Source organism: Pseudorasbora parva, chromosome 1, assembly GCF_024679245.1.
Source record: "Pseudorasbora parva isolate DD20220531a chromosome 1, ASM2467924v1, whole genome shotgun sequence".
Classification (NCBI taxonomy): domain Eukaryota; kingdom Metazoa; phylum Chordata; class Actinopteri; order Cypriniformes; family Gobionidae; genus Pseudorasbora; species Pseudorasbora parva.
The window spans coordinates 53,436,685-53,453,750 of NC_090172.1; the positions used below are offsets into that span (position 1 = coordinate 53,436,685).

General features: G+C 35.4%; 1 protein-coding gene across 4 annotated transcripts in view; it reads left to right on the forward strand.

Annotated features, from left to right (window-relative positions):
• The first annotated feature begins 1,085 nt into the window (after positions 1 to 1,085).
• mef2ab (myocyte enhancer factor 2ab) overlaps positions 1,086 to 17,066 on the forward strand; it is a 41,423-nt gene continuing 25,442 nt past the window's right edge. For 2 of the 4 annotated variants that reach the window (XM_067445193.1, XM_067445196.1), the window contains exons 1-2: positions 1,086 to 1,215; positions 12,763 to 12,950. In XM_067445193.1, coding sequence (XP_067301294.1) covers positions 12,897 to 12,950 — 54 coding nt within the window. In that variant the 5' untranslated portion in view covers positions 1,086 to 1,215; positions 12,763 to 12,896. Of the gene's footprint in view, positions 1,216 to 12,113; positions 12,319 to 12,762; positions 12,951 to 17,066 lie in introns of those variants that run through there. The other 2 variants (XM_067445195.1, XM_067445194.1) reach the window with 2 other exon arrangements.

The following is a 17,066-nucleotide window of genomic DNA, read 5'->3' on the forward strand; positions in this document are numbered from 1 at the left end:
CTTACGCTTGCCCATTTTTCCTGCTTTTAACACATCAACTTTGAGGACAAGATGTTCACTTGCTGCCTAATATATCCCACCTACTAACATGTGCCGTGATGAAGAGATAATCAGTGTTATTTACTTCACCTGTCATAATGTTATGCCTGCTTGATGATTAACAGTTTGGGTCTATATGCGTTTTACTTGGGAGTCGTCAATAGTCACTCTAATGATATATAAATGTATGCAAATATAATCATGCTTGTGCAAATGAAAATTAAAAAAAAACAATCAGCTGATAGCAGAAAATTATTATTTTATAACAAAGCATGGATAGATTTCAGGAGATCTTACTCTGTGCAAATTGGCCATGCAGACTGGAAGCAAACTAACAAAATATTACATATATATTTTACATAATATGCAAATACTTAAGAGTCTGTTATTTTACTAAGTAATTGTAAAATGTATGATTTGGTGATTTTATTTATTTAATTCTATTTTCCTTCAGCCTGAAAAAGCTCCCATTCTCCATTAGCACAGACTTCACAGAGATTGTTAACATTCAGGCCTCTGTACTAAGACAGCTCATAAATCACTGTGAGTGAACCGTGTATTGTAATATATTTTCCTGTCTCTGACAACATATATTCCCTGTGACAGGCCAACAGATGTCTCTCCTGCCTGCTGTTCATCTTCTCACCATTATATATATATATATATATATATATATATATATATATATATATATATATATATATATATATATATATATATATATATATATATATATATATAATTTATGCACAAATGTTATTTATTTCGCATGACTACTCGCACAATTTTTAATGCACATACGTGTTTTCTGCTTATAGATTACATTGAAACAAGCAAGCATTTTTTTGAGATACATAAACAAGAACAACTTTTGTGATTTGAATATTATAATTGCTAATACACTGTACTGCAGCCGTCTTGTGTAATGTGCCATGTTATCTGGTGACACAGGAGCCCGAATCAATCAGTGTGTGTGTGTGTGAGGTGGGCTGGAAGGTCTCTGAAGGACACTGGTGTAAGAGGGAGGAGCTGCGAGCTCTGGATCTTCCAGCAGCGCGTGCACGAGTCCAAGAATGACTCGGGATAATACAGTGTACATGAGTCCTGATGTTTGAATCCATTCGCTCGGTTTACGCTCCTTTTGTCTTTCTCCAACTCGAACGCGCCCGAATGAAGGTAAGAACTTAACTGCCCTCTGATGTAGCGATGTGGATTTAAACGCCTGCTGGTGAATAAGTCACATTAAGTAGGCTAAGGTGATTTCACATTGATTTAACTCGATAATTTATTCTCATTGATAGCCGTACTTAAGTTACGCGCAACTGTGTGACGTCAACAATCGTCGTGTTTTTGTTGTTGAACGAGTCTGTCAGTGATGTTGGGCTTGATGGAAGTGAAGATAGAAAGTAGCCTACTAGTTGCTGCCACTTTCAATTGTAAATTGAGTTCATTAAATTGCATTGTTGTCGTAGTCTATTTGTGATAAATTCTTGGAAATAGCTTTTTTTAAGAGTATTTTTTAATTTTCTTTTCAGAGTAAACGCCTTGATAGGCTACAAGTTAACTAATCCAAAATTCAGCTGTACAATCACAAAGAAAATGTCAATACAGAGTGTTTGTGTGTTTTAATGTCACTTTACATCATATGATGCCTTTTTGGTATTAGCCACTAAAAATAATTAAAGAGCCATAATGCCACAGTATGAAAATATCAAGTGACATTTATTTATTTAGACTATTATTACTGGTCAAAATGTAGTGTGATGCTTTCTAAATATTAAATATTAATAGAACATGTCTATAGTTAATGGCAATAATGTGAACAAAACCAAATTGGCATCAGTCGATGCAATAATGCTTAATTAATTGCAAAATGGTTCAAAAGGAAAGCTCTACTTAACTTCATGAGTTTCACTGTTTATTGGCATTGTATCACAGGAGAATTAGCTTCAAATATTACTTTGCTGTGACTACAATGCTGTGTTCTAATGTTATGTCAATGCATCAAGTCATTTGTTTTAAGAGACAAGTACCAATGTCATGGCAATAATTCTCTTTCTAGTTCATCATGCATTTGACCACTTCAGTAATGCACCTCGAGCCAAAGCATTAGGCTACTTCGATATTTACACTTATGTTTCCCTTTCAAACTAATTTTAGTAGTTTTTCTATGTGTAATTTTTTATATTTAATTTATTAAATTTTGTTAACAACATATCTAACCTAACATATGCATATTTTTAATATATAATATTCATTTCATATGGACTATATGTGTTTTTTTAGCTGTCTGTACTTCTGAAAAATTCACCACATTCTCATGTGGGGTCTGTTCCAACTACAGAGCCATAGACCTCTGGCTGCCTTCTGCCTGACCGCTGCTCCACATGTTTGAAACTAAAGAGATTTACCATCCTTTAGAAATTATACTCGATAAATACAGAAATCAAATATAATTGTCTCTAAATATTAGCTCCCCAGTCTGGCTTCCTGCAGACCCATGAAGCTTTCTTTTGTGAAGTGTAAATAGAAACGTCTGCGCTTTGCCAATTCAAACTGTACATTAGATTTGAGGAAGGAGCATGAGCGCGCTTTATTAGACAGACTGTTAAGATTTAGTGATCGCGGCCAAACCTGAGGGCTTGAGGGTTGGCGCTGTGCTTCTGGGATTGGACTGCCAACTATTACAGGCTTTATTACACATAAACAGTCTGCCAATGCGTAAGATACTGTATAATATAGAATACAGTTCTGTTGTATCTTCCAATAAAATGGTGTAAGAAACAATTCCCCAAGGTTAGTTTCTGAGAATAGGATGACAAGTTTTTAGGAGGATTTTTAAAGAATAAAATGTTATTCTTGGGATTTTTTTAAAGAGTTAAGTCCTTTATAAGAGTTAACTTATTTCTGCATAAAGCCTATTCATTTTAGATGTTTTTTTTTTTTTTTTTTTTTATACTGGAAAGAAAGAAAGAAAGAAAGAAAGAAAGAAAGAAAGAAAGAAAGAAAGAAAGAAAGAAAGAAATGCAAAAACACTAGCAACAAGAAAAGAAAAGAAAAGTAAGGAAAAGAAAAGAAAAGAAAAGAAAAGAAAAGAAAAGAAAAGAAAAGAAAAGAAAAGAAAAGAAAAGAAAAGAAAAGAAAAGAAAAGAAAAGTTGTACATAAGATCCGGTCATTAAATACTGAATCCTTATCCAATATACAAAATGTCCAGGAAATTCGGCATATTCTATATGTTCTCTACAGGACATTCTGTATATTCTATATGTTCTCTACAGGACATTCTGTATATTCTATATGTTCTCTACAGGACATTCTGTATATTCTATATGTTATTTATACAGGACAGTCTTTATATTAAATATGTTCTATATAAAGGACATTCTGTATATTATATATGTCCTATATAAAGGACATTCTGTATATTATATATGTTCTATATAAAGGACATTCTGTATATTCTATATGTTCTCTACAGGACATTCTGTATATTCTATATGTTCTCTACAGGACATTCTGTATATTCTATATGTTCTCTACAGGACATTCTGTATATTCTATATGTTCTCTACAGGACATTCTGTATATTCTATATGTTCTCTACAGGACATTCTGTATATTCTATATGTTCTCTACAGGACATTCTGTATATTCTATATGTTCTCTACAGGACATTCTGTATATTCTATATGTTATTTATACAGGATATTCTGTATATTCTATATGTTCTCTACAGGACATTCTGTATATTCTATATGTTATTTATACAGGACAGTCTTTATATTAAATATGTTCTATATAAAGGACATTCTGTATATTATATATGTCCTATATAAAGGACATTCTGTATATTCTATATGTTCTCTACAGGACATTCTGTATATTCTATATGTTCTCTACAGGACATTCTGTATATTCTGTATGTTCTCTACAGGACATTATGTATATTCTATATGTTCTCTACAGGACATTCTGTATATTCTATATGTTATTTATACAGGACAGTCTTTATATTAAATATGTTCTATATAAAGGACATTCTGTATATTATATATGTTCTATATAAAGGACATTCTGTATATTCTCTATGTTCTCTACAGGACATTCTGTATATTCTATATGCTCTCTACAGGACATTCTGTATATTCTATATGTTATATATACAGATCAGTCTTTATATTAAATATGTTCTATATAAAGGACATTCTGTATATTCTATATGTCCTATATAAAGGACATTCTGTATATTCTATATGTTCTCTACAGGACATTCTGTATATTCTATATGTTCTCTACAGGACATTCTGTATATTCTATATGTTCTCTACAGGACATTCTGTATATACTATATGTTCTCTACAGGACATTCTGTATATTATATATGTTATATATACAGGACAGTCTTTGTATTAAATATGTTCTATATAAAGGACATTCTGTATATTCTATATGTCCTATATAAAGGACATTCTGTATATTCTATATGTTATATATACTGGACAGTCTTTATATTAAATATGTTCTATATACAGGACATTCTGTATATTATATATGTTCTCCATACAAGACCTTCTGTATATTCTATATGTCCTATATACAGGACATTCTGTATATTCTATATGTTCTCTTCAGGACATTCTGTATATCCTATATTCTCTATACAGGACATTATATATATATTCTATATGTTCTATATATACAGGACATTCTGTATATTCTATATTTTTATCCAACTCCAACTCATTGATTTAAGAGGGATTAACACAAATGACGTTCTCAAAAGATATGCTTAAAAATAAGCAGAATGATACAGGATATCTTATATGATATATTATTATAGTTACAGCACTATCATTCTATCATCACCACTATCATAATCACACCCATTAAAATAATTTGTGTGCATATGTTTGGAAGACATTCAAAACAGTATTTTGCTTACATAGTTATTTGATAAATAACCATCTAATAAGCAAGATAAGTCTGTCAGCTGGTCATTAAAGGTGATAATGACCAACTGACTGAGATTTACAATCAGATCTGGTTCAAATCAGATTTTGAACCTGATTAAAATCTGATTGACTTAAGTGCAGTTCCATTCATACTTTCACCTGTCTTAACATGTTGTGTCTTTTTACTTTCTGTTCATTCTTTTGACCTTGTCAGTACAGAGGATGACATGAGGTTTCCTGATCTAATTGGAGTTGACTACGTATTCTTTTAATCCGATTCCACGCAAAGCAATCCTCTCTGGATCTGTTAAGGATCTTTGGTGTCACCTTTGACTCTGTAATGGTAGAATTGCACAGCGGTTCACATATTATGGGCCTGAAAGTAGATTTCTGCAGGTTAATGGAGATTAGGTTGTCTCTGTAAAATAAATTGGATTTTGTGCCAGGATTTTTATATTTTATAGAATGAATTGCTCTCGTAGTAGCTGCTTCTTCAGGGGGTTGAAGGTTTGTTGCAATATGCAGTGGCTGAAGTAGCCGTTACCCACCGGTGTGCAGTATTTATATGTAACACAATCACACTGTAAAAAAAAATATTTGTTGGTTTAACTTAAAGTAGCCTAATCTGGTATACCCTTTAATTTTTGAGTTCAGTTGAAACAAAGAAAGAGATTAGTTTATTCAACTGAAACTCAAAATATTACATTATTTGAACAACATTTGTGAACATAAGCTGATTTGACCAAAGATTTCCTGAAAGTATTTTTTACAGTGCTTCCAAAAACAAAAAAACTGCACTATTTTACATATTCATTATATTTTTACTCTAATGCCATTTAAAAGTTTAATTTTTTTTTGTTAAAATATAAAAAAGTCCTCATATGCAATTGTATACAAATCAGTTAATTTTAACATTTAATAAACTCACAGGGTTCCCCATATACAGTACTTTACAACACTAGTTAAGAACGATTTATTCGTGAGAAAAATTAACATCTACCATATAGCCAAATCCAAATTAATTCATTCAAATCCTCATTTCAAGATGAACTCCAAAGATGGCAGGCCTGTTTTTCAAGCAATCTAATCAATATTTGGTATATCTACATCAGTATATTGCAAAGACTAAAACTTGATTTTTTTCCTCAACACCTCAAGAGAGCCACTGTCAGTGTGGAAAGAGATGGAATCTGGTCAATTATGCCCCTGTTCACATTGCATGCATCCATGCATATGCTCTTTTTGAGCAGATAAGCCTAAATAAAGAAATGGTTTCAGGTCGAGCCATCCCTAATTCAGAAACAACACAAGATTAACGTACATTAGTTCTCAGTGTGAGCTTTATAATATCATGAACAAGCACAGCAGGATAGAGTCTGTCAGTAGCTCTTACGTCTGGGACTCAGCAGGGATTCTTTGGTTGTGTGTGCGCTTAAGTTGTAACATAAATAGGAAGCGTTCTATTTGCTAAAAGGGCAGAATATTAATGAAAGAGTAAAACAAATCTGAGGAGTAGCCTATATTCTTGTAAGGAAAAGGCTTTTGAGGATATTTGGCAGATCTTATTAAATGTTTTGAACAGACCAGTCAATGTTAGCGATTGAGCTCCTCTGTGTGCAAGATGAAGTTGATTGGGCTTTTTTTGATGACTAAATGAATTGGGGGTTTTTTCTGCTGGATGATCTCTTTCATTTTCATTGGTATTTGTACATAAAAAAGGAGTGCACATCTCACAATTGTAAATTTGTCACACAATTGCAACTTCATATCTCCAAATTATGACTATGTTTTGACTCATTATTGTATGTAAGCTTGTTTCTGCCACAGAATAAAACATATTAAAAGATAATTGTGACTTTTTATCTCACATTTGTGAGTTTTCATCTCTCAATTCGGACTTTTTTTTCCCCTCAGAATTGCGAGATATAAAGTCAGAATTGTTAGCCTGGTTCTACCAGACTCTCGTACATTTAATTTGAGAGTCTGGCCACTCTTCATTGACAAGCGTTAACTTCCTTGAAGGTGGGAACTCGGTTGACGTTTAAAACTATTGGATCTGCCCAGAGAAGCTCTGGATCTGCCATAACCAATCGCTGACGTTTGTTTGAGACATATGTCATCTTAAAGGTCCCATTCTTCGCGTGTTTTCGAAGCTTTGATTATGTTTACAGTGTGCAATATAACATGCGTTCATGTTTCGCGTGTAAAAAAACACAGTATTTTTCACACAATTTACTTATCTGTATACCGCTGTTTCCTCTGTCCTAAAAACGGCCTGATAATTTCCTTGTTCTATGAAGTCCCTCCTTCAGAAACACGTAACAAGCTCTGATTGGGCCAGCGCTTCCCGTGTTGTGATTGGACAGCAGCTTAGCACACTTTGCCCGGAAAGGTCCCGCCTCTTACCATAACGGGGAGATGCAAGCGCTGAATGCACGCTCTTCTCCACGTGGGAGAGCAACAAGACCACGCCCCCTTTTTTGCGTGTTCTTGTGGGCGGAGGGTTAGTCAACAAACGGTTCTAGTGACGTCATTACATCCCTGCACTTCCTGCTGTAGTCCAAACCGGCCGTTCGCTGTAGGCTTTGAAAGGGAACTTCTGTTAAATAAAATATCTCGCTTGGCATTGAACTTTGAGCTTTATAATTTTACAGGTATTATTTATGCTCTAACAGCAACATTACACACTAACTAAAGTTTGAAAGATGGAATCGCGAAGAACGGGACCTTTAAACTACCGCACAACATTAACGTCATCGTTCTCAGCTTCTCCCTCTGTTCGATGATTGGACCGGTTAAAATTTGATCGGAGAAAAACAGAGAATATACCACAATCCCAGACCGAGTACTGAAAGAAAACTGAGTGGAAGAACATATGAGGGCAGAGCCAGGCTACAGAATTGTGAGATATAAAGTAAGAATTGCGTTATAAATTCAGAAGTGTATTATAAAGTCCGAATTTGTGAGATATAAAGTCAAAATTTTGTGAAATTAATATCACACAATTCTGACTATATGTTACGAACTCCTCTGAGACAGAAGGTTGGAGATCCAAACGCAGTATTTATTGAAGGGTAATCCAAAGTCGTAGTCCATAAAACACGCAAATGTCATACACAGGCAAGCAGTCCGAAAAGGCAAACAAAACAGAAGGAACAGGCAAAAGGGTAATCCACAGAGAACGCAAGAAATCAAAGACCAAGATGCATGAAAACAGGGAAACGCTCAGAAATGCAGTTGTGACACTAAACAAGACTTCGCAATGAATGACAGAGATAACCAGGCATATATAGGCAGAGGTAATGAGGTGATGAGACACAGGTGTAAACAGTAAGTGCTAATGAGTCCGGGGAAAGGATTATGGGTAATGTAGTTTGTGATGGAGTGACAGTCCGTGGTGGAGTGCCCTCTGGTGGTGATCATGGGCACTCACACTGATGAATTGTGACACTATAACTCGCAAATTGCGTCTTTGTATAACGCAACTCAGAGAAAAAAAGTCATAGTTAGCTTTTTTTATTCTGTGATGGAAACTTTTTATCTCACAATTAATGCTATTTATTAAAATGTTATTTCTCTGCAACTAATTGTTCGACATAATTGTGATTTTACATCTCTCAAAGGTAATTCATATTTTACAATTATGATGTAACACTAGACTTTCAGAAAAGTTTTTTCCCCCAAATAATATTAAAAGAATACTTTATTCAGCAAGGGTGCACTACAAAAGTCAATCAATCAAAGGAGACATTTATAATGTTACAAAATATTTCAAGAGCAAATAATGTTTTTTTTGTTTGTTTGTTTGTTTGTTTTTTTCTATTCATCAAAGTATCCTAAAAAAAAGTATCACGGTTTTCACAAAAATACACTTTTTACTGTATTTTATTACTAAATTTTTTAATCAAATAAATGCAGCATTTGTGTGCATAAGAGACTTATGCTCAAAAACCGACCCCAAATGTTTGAATCCTTGTGTATCTATGAATACTAATGAGCTAATTGAAATTTGCAATAAAATGTCATTGTTTTTGACTATGCAGTTACAAAAGTTCTTTAGGCCATTGTGGGTTAAAAAAAACCTTGTCCAGAATGTGTACAATTAAACCTTAATTACATTTCCAAAAACCCAAGAACTCAGTATATTGTTTTGTAAGGTTGTCCGTCTGAATACTTCAACAAACATTCAAGCAATAAAACAATCTAGTTAAATTACATTATAATAGAAATAATTACATATGCAGATCTCTTTGAATAGAAAAAACATGGATATACAGTAATAAAATGTTCAGCAATAAAGAAATAAGACACGAGACCCCTGAAGCCAGATGTTTTGCAGAACGTCAGCCTGCGTTTATTATGGAAACCCTTAATTACCAGACAAGGCCTCGTAGGTTAGATGCAGTCGTCCTCATATAAGACCACGGGGTATAATGCTATGTTCATGTTTTGTGTAATGAATTATAGTAAAAAGGATTTACGTAAGGAGGCCAGACATGTACTCAGCTCCAGAACGTGGCTATAAGTAAGATTATGTCATGTCTGTGTGCTGTGTGACAATGCCGGCGGTGTTTCTGACTGGATCGTATTGGTCTGCTGGAAACATTCATCCATCTGAGTCACTCATTGTAAATGATGTTTTTTTTATCTATAAGTGGAGCATTGAATCTTTCAGTTTCTTTTATGAGAATGTAGACGGATCAAACAGACTTGATGAGAATGGGTCTCAAAGTAGTAACGTCTGATTTGCCTCATTTGAGTCGGTTATTTCTAGTGACTCAGTCAAATTGGTTCACAATGGGGGTAATTATGTACAGTGATATTGTGATATTATTATAACAACTTAAAAATGGTTTTCTATTTTAATATACTTTATTAAAGTATATTTGTGATGCACAGCTGAATTTTCAGCACACTCTAGTCTTCATTATCACATCCTTCAGAAATTATAATAATAGGATAAGTTTATTATCAATCTTAATATTTATTATTAATTTTTAATGTATAGAAATAGCCAGCAGCCATATCACCCTGTAGCCCAAGACTGGTTTCCCACTGAAACTAAGTAGGGCTGAGCCTGGTCAGTACCTGGATGGGAGACCATTTGGGAATACCAGGTAGCTGCAAGAGGTGTTAGTGAGGCCAGCAGGGGGCGCTCACCCCGAGGTCTGTGTGGGTCCTAACCATAGACTGTAAAAAAAAAAATATGGATGTAGTGTCCGTGACGTCACCCATAGAATTTCGATAAGCCATTCTGAAGCATAAAATAGAGATCAGCTGGGCATCGCCATTTTGCGAGTCACGCCCGGATAACAGAAAATGTGCAAAGAGGCTGAGCTTAGGTGACGCAGTGTCTATAGACAGCAGATAAATGGCTATCCACCTGTCACTCAAAAGTAACTACGCCCTTAATTATGCAGAATTTAAGGCTATATAATGTAAACGAATTAGTTATAAAAAAATTCACCCCCCTCACAGATGTCATGAAGGGCAAAATTAGCCATAAAGGCCAAAACCACAATTTGTACCAGGCTGTAAACATGTTTTTTTCTGCTGTAAAGTTGGGAATTTTAACATGGGGCTTAATGAGATTCTGCTCCCTTCTGGAGCATATGTGGCCAGTTGAGGAATTGCAGTTTGCGTTACTTCCGTATTGGCTTCAAGAGAGATCGTGGGAGGTTGCCGCTTGGTCTTAACACCCCAGTGTAGTGATGGGGACACTATACTGTAACAAGCACCGTCATTAAGATGAGACGTTAAACCGAGGTCCCGACTCTCTATGGTCATTAAAAATCCCAGCATGTCCTTCAATAAAGAGTAGGGGTATAACCCTGGCATCCTGGCAAAATGTGTCCATCATGGCCTCCTAATCATCCCCATACCCTGATTGGCTTTATCACTCATTCTCCTCTCCACCATAAGCTGGTGTGTGGTGGGCGTTCTGGCACAATGGCTGCCGTCGCATCATTCAGGTGGATGCTGCACATTGGTGGTGATTGAGGAACTTTACCCCTTCTATATGTAAAGGACCCAGACAATGCTTTGAGGACCCAGAAACTATATAAATGTAACAAATTATTATTATTATTATTATTATAGTATATAGAAAGAGAAGGAGCTGAAGATGCTGGTTGTTAGCATTTCAGGAATAGTGAATGTTTCATTAACCACAGATGCAAACCGTCTTAAAAAAGTGAAAGTACCACTATGCATTTACATTTACATTCATGCATTTAGCAGACGCTTTTATCCAAAGCGAATTACAACTCAGGAGTACAGGAAGCGATCCGTCAAGAAGAGGCAAATAGGGTTGGGCGATGTCACCTAAATAGTCAGCTGACGATGTGTACAGTAAAACGGTGATGGACGATGATATTGTTCGTTATTATTCGTTATTATATAGTAATTAGTCGTTATCTTACTTTATTTATTTATTTTATTTCCCACGACTCGCAAGACTTGCAGCGGGGCGGGGGCATGGCATCACGATGGTGTTTCTTCATTGGGATGTCGGTCATCGGCACAACCCTAGAGGCTAAGAAATGCAAAAAGTGCCCTAAATACAAAGATTTGTATACTACTCAGAGTAGCAAAAAACAGAAGGGAAGGAAAAAGAAAAGGTAGTGGAGGAAGAGTCAGTTCATGCAAACTACATTAATGCAACTACATTTATACTGCAATAATAATGCAACTACATTAAAACTGCATTATGCGAACTACATTAATGCAAAACCTGGACGGCAGAAGAGTAACAATGTGTATCTCACCGTTACTGTGAAATTTACTCATCTCATATTCATGGATTTGCATGATGTATCTCTTAGCATTTGAATAGCATATCATTCCCACATGCTGTAAGTTTTGTCTTGGGAAGTAAGATATGGTAATTAGTTTATCACCATATTTTTATTAACATTAAATCCAAACGTACAGTCCTTTTAAACATTGCTAAAATATACAGCGTTATTGTATTGCGTTGGCTCCCTTTTTTAAACAGGCTTCTCTTTTCACTTAGAGTTGATAGATCATATGTAAGGCATCTCGTTGGTTGCCCTGGTAACGGCAGAGCTGAGCGGGAAGGTGTGAAAGTGCAGGAATACGGGTGTTGTTCCTTTGTCTTCCATCAGATCTCAAGACCTGCTCCTTCACTGGGAACATAAGGCGGGAGTTGTCTAAAAACAGGCTTCTGAGGATCTGCTTTAAGAAGTCCTTGTGGCCACTTTTTAGATCTTATGAGCTCCATAAATAGTTGGAGTGACACAAATTTTTGATCTTTTCTTATGTTTCTTGGGAAGCATTCGGAGTGAGGAATAAATACAAGCAAAAGTAAGACCTTTATGGATTTTTTTATTTCTCTCTTGGGCTTAGATGTATATTGTACAGCTTTGGAGGGAAATGCTTTGTAAATTAAAGCGATGATGGATGGTTTTCTTTCGGGATTCGCCAGATTACATGGTGTCATTTTATATTTATGAGGGATTGTGCTAGATTATGTGCACTAGTAGCTGTGTGATGTGTTTTTAATGGGAAATAAGATGGCTTGAATTTCGTGTTAATGATACAGCTGTTAACTTCTCCTGCTCCCATAATCCAATGTGTTTAGGATACTGTTGTTGTTTACACCAACCAGCAAATCAGATTACATGAGAGATCTCCAAAAAATTATTTTATGTCAACAGTGTCTCTTATTTGTTCATTCGTGCTTCATGTAAATTCTGTAAATTTCCATATAAGCTGTATGTCTTGCCTAATATCTCCTTGCATCTCTAGCAGGTTCTGCTGTGGTGAAGAATGCAGAGAGGAGGCGTTTCCTTACAATGCAGTAAAACCAAAACATAATCTACCATAATCACTGGAGGGGAAAGAAGATTTTGATTTTGAAAAAGGAACTAAGGGAAGTCACAATGGGGCGAAAGAAGATCCAGATCACCCGCATAATGGATGAGAGAAACCGACAGGTGAGATGAGAACGTCTGCTTCACAAATCCAAACTGAAATCTGTACTCAAAAATCTCTCCGGTGTTTTCCAAGCATATCTATATCTGTAAGTAGATATAAGAAAGCTTTGAGTTGCTATAATCAGAGGTGGGTAGCAAAAACTACATTTGCTTAATTTTTTGAAAATTTGAATGTGGTTACTTTTACTTTAACTCGAGTATATTTCGAATGAAACAAACCTTGCTTTTACTTTGTTACGCTGGGCGACATTCCTCTCTTTACTTTATTGTTAATGCAATGCATGTTAAGAAATGCAAAGTCTATTCCAAGCACACTGTCTGTTTTTTCACAACTGAATCACTCATTTGAGTCAATTCTGTTCAAAGACTTGATCAAACAAGTTGGCAAAACTGTCTATATTGGTTTGCGAATCTGTTTGAATTATTTGTTCAGTTTCATGTACGCACTGAAGCGGTTTTCTCACTCAGAGTCATAAAAGGACATTTAAAACACATCTTGAGGATGGATGAAGTAGCCGTGGACCTACAGTCAATTCAAAGCAAATCTGCCAATGCATCCTATTGTTTTGCCAGCGATGAAAAGCTTTATTAGATGAACATCTGCGTATGCTGTCTGTTAACGGTTTGACAGGTGTAACTACAGTTTATAACCAAACAGATTATTATGCTAAGTACACAATACTTTTACTAGAAAAAATGTGACATTTCCAGTTTTTTGGACATACACCTTAATTCACCCAAAAATGAAAATGATCCCATGATTTCCTCACCCTCGAACCATCCTAGTGTATTTGTCATTCTTCTTTCAGACGAATACAATTAGAGTTACATTAAATAAATATCTTTGCTCTTCCAAGCTTTATAATGGCAGTGGATGGCATTCCTGATTTTGAAGTCCAAAAAAAGGCGCATCCATTTATTATAAAAAGTAATCCATGCGATTCCAGGGGGGATAATAAAAGCCGTCTTGAGTTTTTTTTAATAAATTAAAATGAAGAAAAAAAAAAACAGTTTTTTTTTAATTGTAACAATATTATTGTTGTTGCTAGATATCAACTGTAAGACTTGGAATCAATAGCCAGATCATTTTTATTTTTTTATTTCCTTGTTGGTTGCACACAAAATCAAATATACCACAAAACTGAGCAGATAACTACAGTATAAGAACAACTTTTTTAAAGGAATGGTCCAACAAAAAAAAAAAAACAGACACAAACTTATACTTATCAGTTTGAAGCAATTCCGTGACACTGAATCAGAACGTTTCTTCACTAAACCACAATTAGTTGAGCTAAAAGAATTAATGGAATCATTAAGAAATTAAAATCCTAACAAATCTCATCTTTAATGAACAGCATCAGATGCAGCCAAATGTATCATCATCAGCCCAATCTGTTTATTTTATTTTTTAAGATTTCTTAAAAACCTCTTCATCTTTGTAGACGGTTGGAGCACCAGGAATGTCCCACACCTTCAGTCCTAACATACATGATTTATTGCAGTTTAAATGATTGCTCAGGAGTGCCCCATGTCTCAATGGCGTGTTTAATGAATGTACAGGTCCGACTCTGGGTCTGTAGCGGTGGGACTAGGTTGATCCACCTCCATGCTTCTGCACACAGGAGCTCTTGTCTGGGTTCCTCAGTGGACTGCAGCCCCTGTGGTGTGGTCGCAGTAATTAGAGCAGTTCAGGGATCCACATCTCTCATTAGAAGACTGGTCAGTCTGAGGGCTTGTACAGTCTCTCTCTCTCTCTCACTCTCTCTAGCCCTGATGGCCATCACTCACAGCAAAACCACAGAGACAGGACTAAATTTACCCAGTCTGCACTGGTATCTACATTAAAAATACTAACCAGCATCACAAACCCTATCTTGTCTGGGCACTCTTGTTTCATAGATTATTTCTGCTACACACAGTGCTTTTTTTATCACTGGTTTACATTTAAGGTTTTTAGACAGTGACATACAGTACATAGGTAGAAATATATTGCTGTGTAAATGAATAATTCCTCTGTACTATATGCTGTGATTTTGGCGTTCGTTTTATACAGTTTTATTAGAAAGTCATAATCAGCAAGTTTATTTAATGCTTTGTTTATTTTAGTCTGATGTATGAAGTCTTAAAAGGGTCATATAATGCTATTTTTGTTCAAGTTAATATGATTCTTTAGTGTCTAAATTAAAACTTTGTAATATACTTTAATTAAAAAATTCTCATTAGTATTGTAAGAAAACAGTTGTTTTCAGCAAGCCATGCGACTTTAAATGATAATGAGCTTTGCTCTGTGGGTTGGTTTGACATACATGTGGAGTGTTGCCTTGACAACAGTTGAGGGTATATTTTTTGGAGAACAAACGTCAACGGGAGTCTCTGAGGACACATCTGTGCAACCGTATCAATTTGAACCGGAGTCGGACCCGGAACAAGAAGACAGCCCCAATGAAATTCGACAATTAAGGCTCGAACAGGACGTTTCTGAATGGTCTGTTAACGAAATGCCACTTTGATCTATCTTTGTGTACTGGCAGTGTAACGTCAGCGTAGTAAGATACGAATGCTATGTGTTTACTGATGTGTTAGTTCATTGAAAGATTGATGTTACAGCTAATTCCAATAAAAAAAATTGTTTTACGGTAAATGTAGGCTTGTCAGGGATGCTTAATGTTATCTATGCAGTGTAATAACAGTTACAACACAAAAAAATGTTGTAGGTGTAAATGTAGGCTTGTCAGTGATGCTTAACGTTATCTATGCAGTGTAATAACTGTTACAACACATTTTTTTCTTTTTTTGACAGTAACAAAAGTAAGCTTAGTGTAGTGTTGCCATGTTAACTTTATCACCGTCGTACACAGTTTGTAATAACACAATAACCATAACGCTTTGTTCATTATAAACGGGGGATTATGAATTATATTATGAACGTGACAATCATACATAGAAAGCATGCCGTAATGTAACTTACTCTGTAAACTTTAGCCGCATTCATCATTAAGTGTGCAAGCGTTTCAAACTACACTCACTTCTTCTGGAGATGCAGTAGGAACACGAATAGTTGGTACTGATATTTTTTTAAGAGCAGTTTCTTAGCAAAGCCTGCTTATACTGACCATCATTTATAAAGCAGTCTGGTGAGAAATGTTTTGTGCAAACATCAAAGCATTAAGTTGATCTTGGTAATATTCCCTACAAAAACAAAACTTATTACACCCAAGAACAGAACACCACGCTTAGACGCCATTCTGCTCCAGTGTATCAACAATGGAGGACTATGTTGAGCTCGCTCAGGGCGAGTCTGTGTTGAAACGCTGCTGTCAATCAACAATCGTGGGAGGGGTGTCCGACCGGGTGACGTCCCACAGTCGAACGGCTTGATTTGAGACAGGGGAAAACATATAAGGAGATAAAAAAAACACTGGATGGATTTTTATCATTATAGGAAGGTTGTGTACAGGCACTGTCAACAAGCACTGAAAAGGTTTGGGGTCGGTAAGAGGTTTATAATGTTTTTGAAATTCCCTTTTGCTCAGTAAGGCAGCATTTATTTGATCAAAAGTATAGTAAGAACAGTATTGTTAAATATCTTTATAGTTAAAATAACTGTTTTCTATTTTGAAATGTTTTAAAATGTAATTTATTCCTGTGATGGCAAAGCTGAATTTTTAGTGTTGTTACTTTAGTTTTCAGTGTTTTCATTCTCCACATTGTAAATAACTTGACTTGTTGAATGCATTGGTATTCTTTTATCTTCCAAAAGCACTAATCATTCCTCATTCTCCTCTGTGAGAGTCTCTGGAACTATCTTTAAGCTTTTCAGATGTGATTATACACTTTGACATTGACAACAAACATTGAAGGAGTTTGTTCTCAGTGTTTCATGTGCTGTTGTAAGAATTTGGCCCTCAGCTGTGAAGTGGTAGCAAGCTTGAAATTCCTCAGGGAGGGTGATAATTGGCAGGAAACATGAGAAGATCTGGCAACCCTGACATCTGGGTCCCATCAGACAGTCGTGAAGAATGACTTCTGATACTATTAATGAACATATGCACTGAAATTATCACTTCAGGGTCACATGATCCTTCAGAAATCATTCTAATATGCTGATTTGCTGCT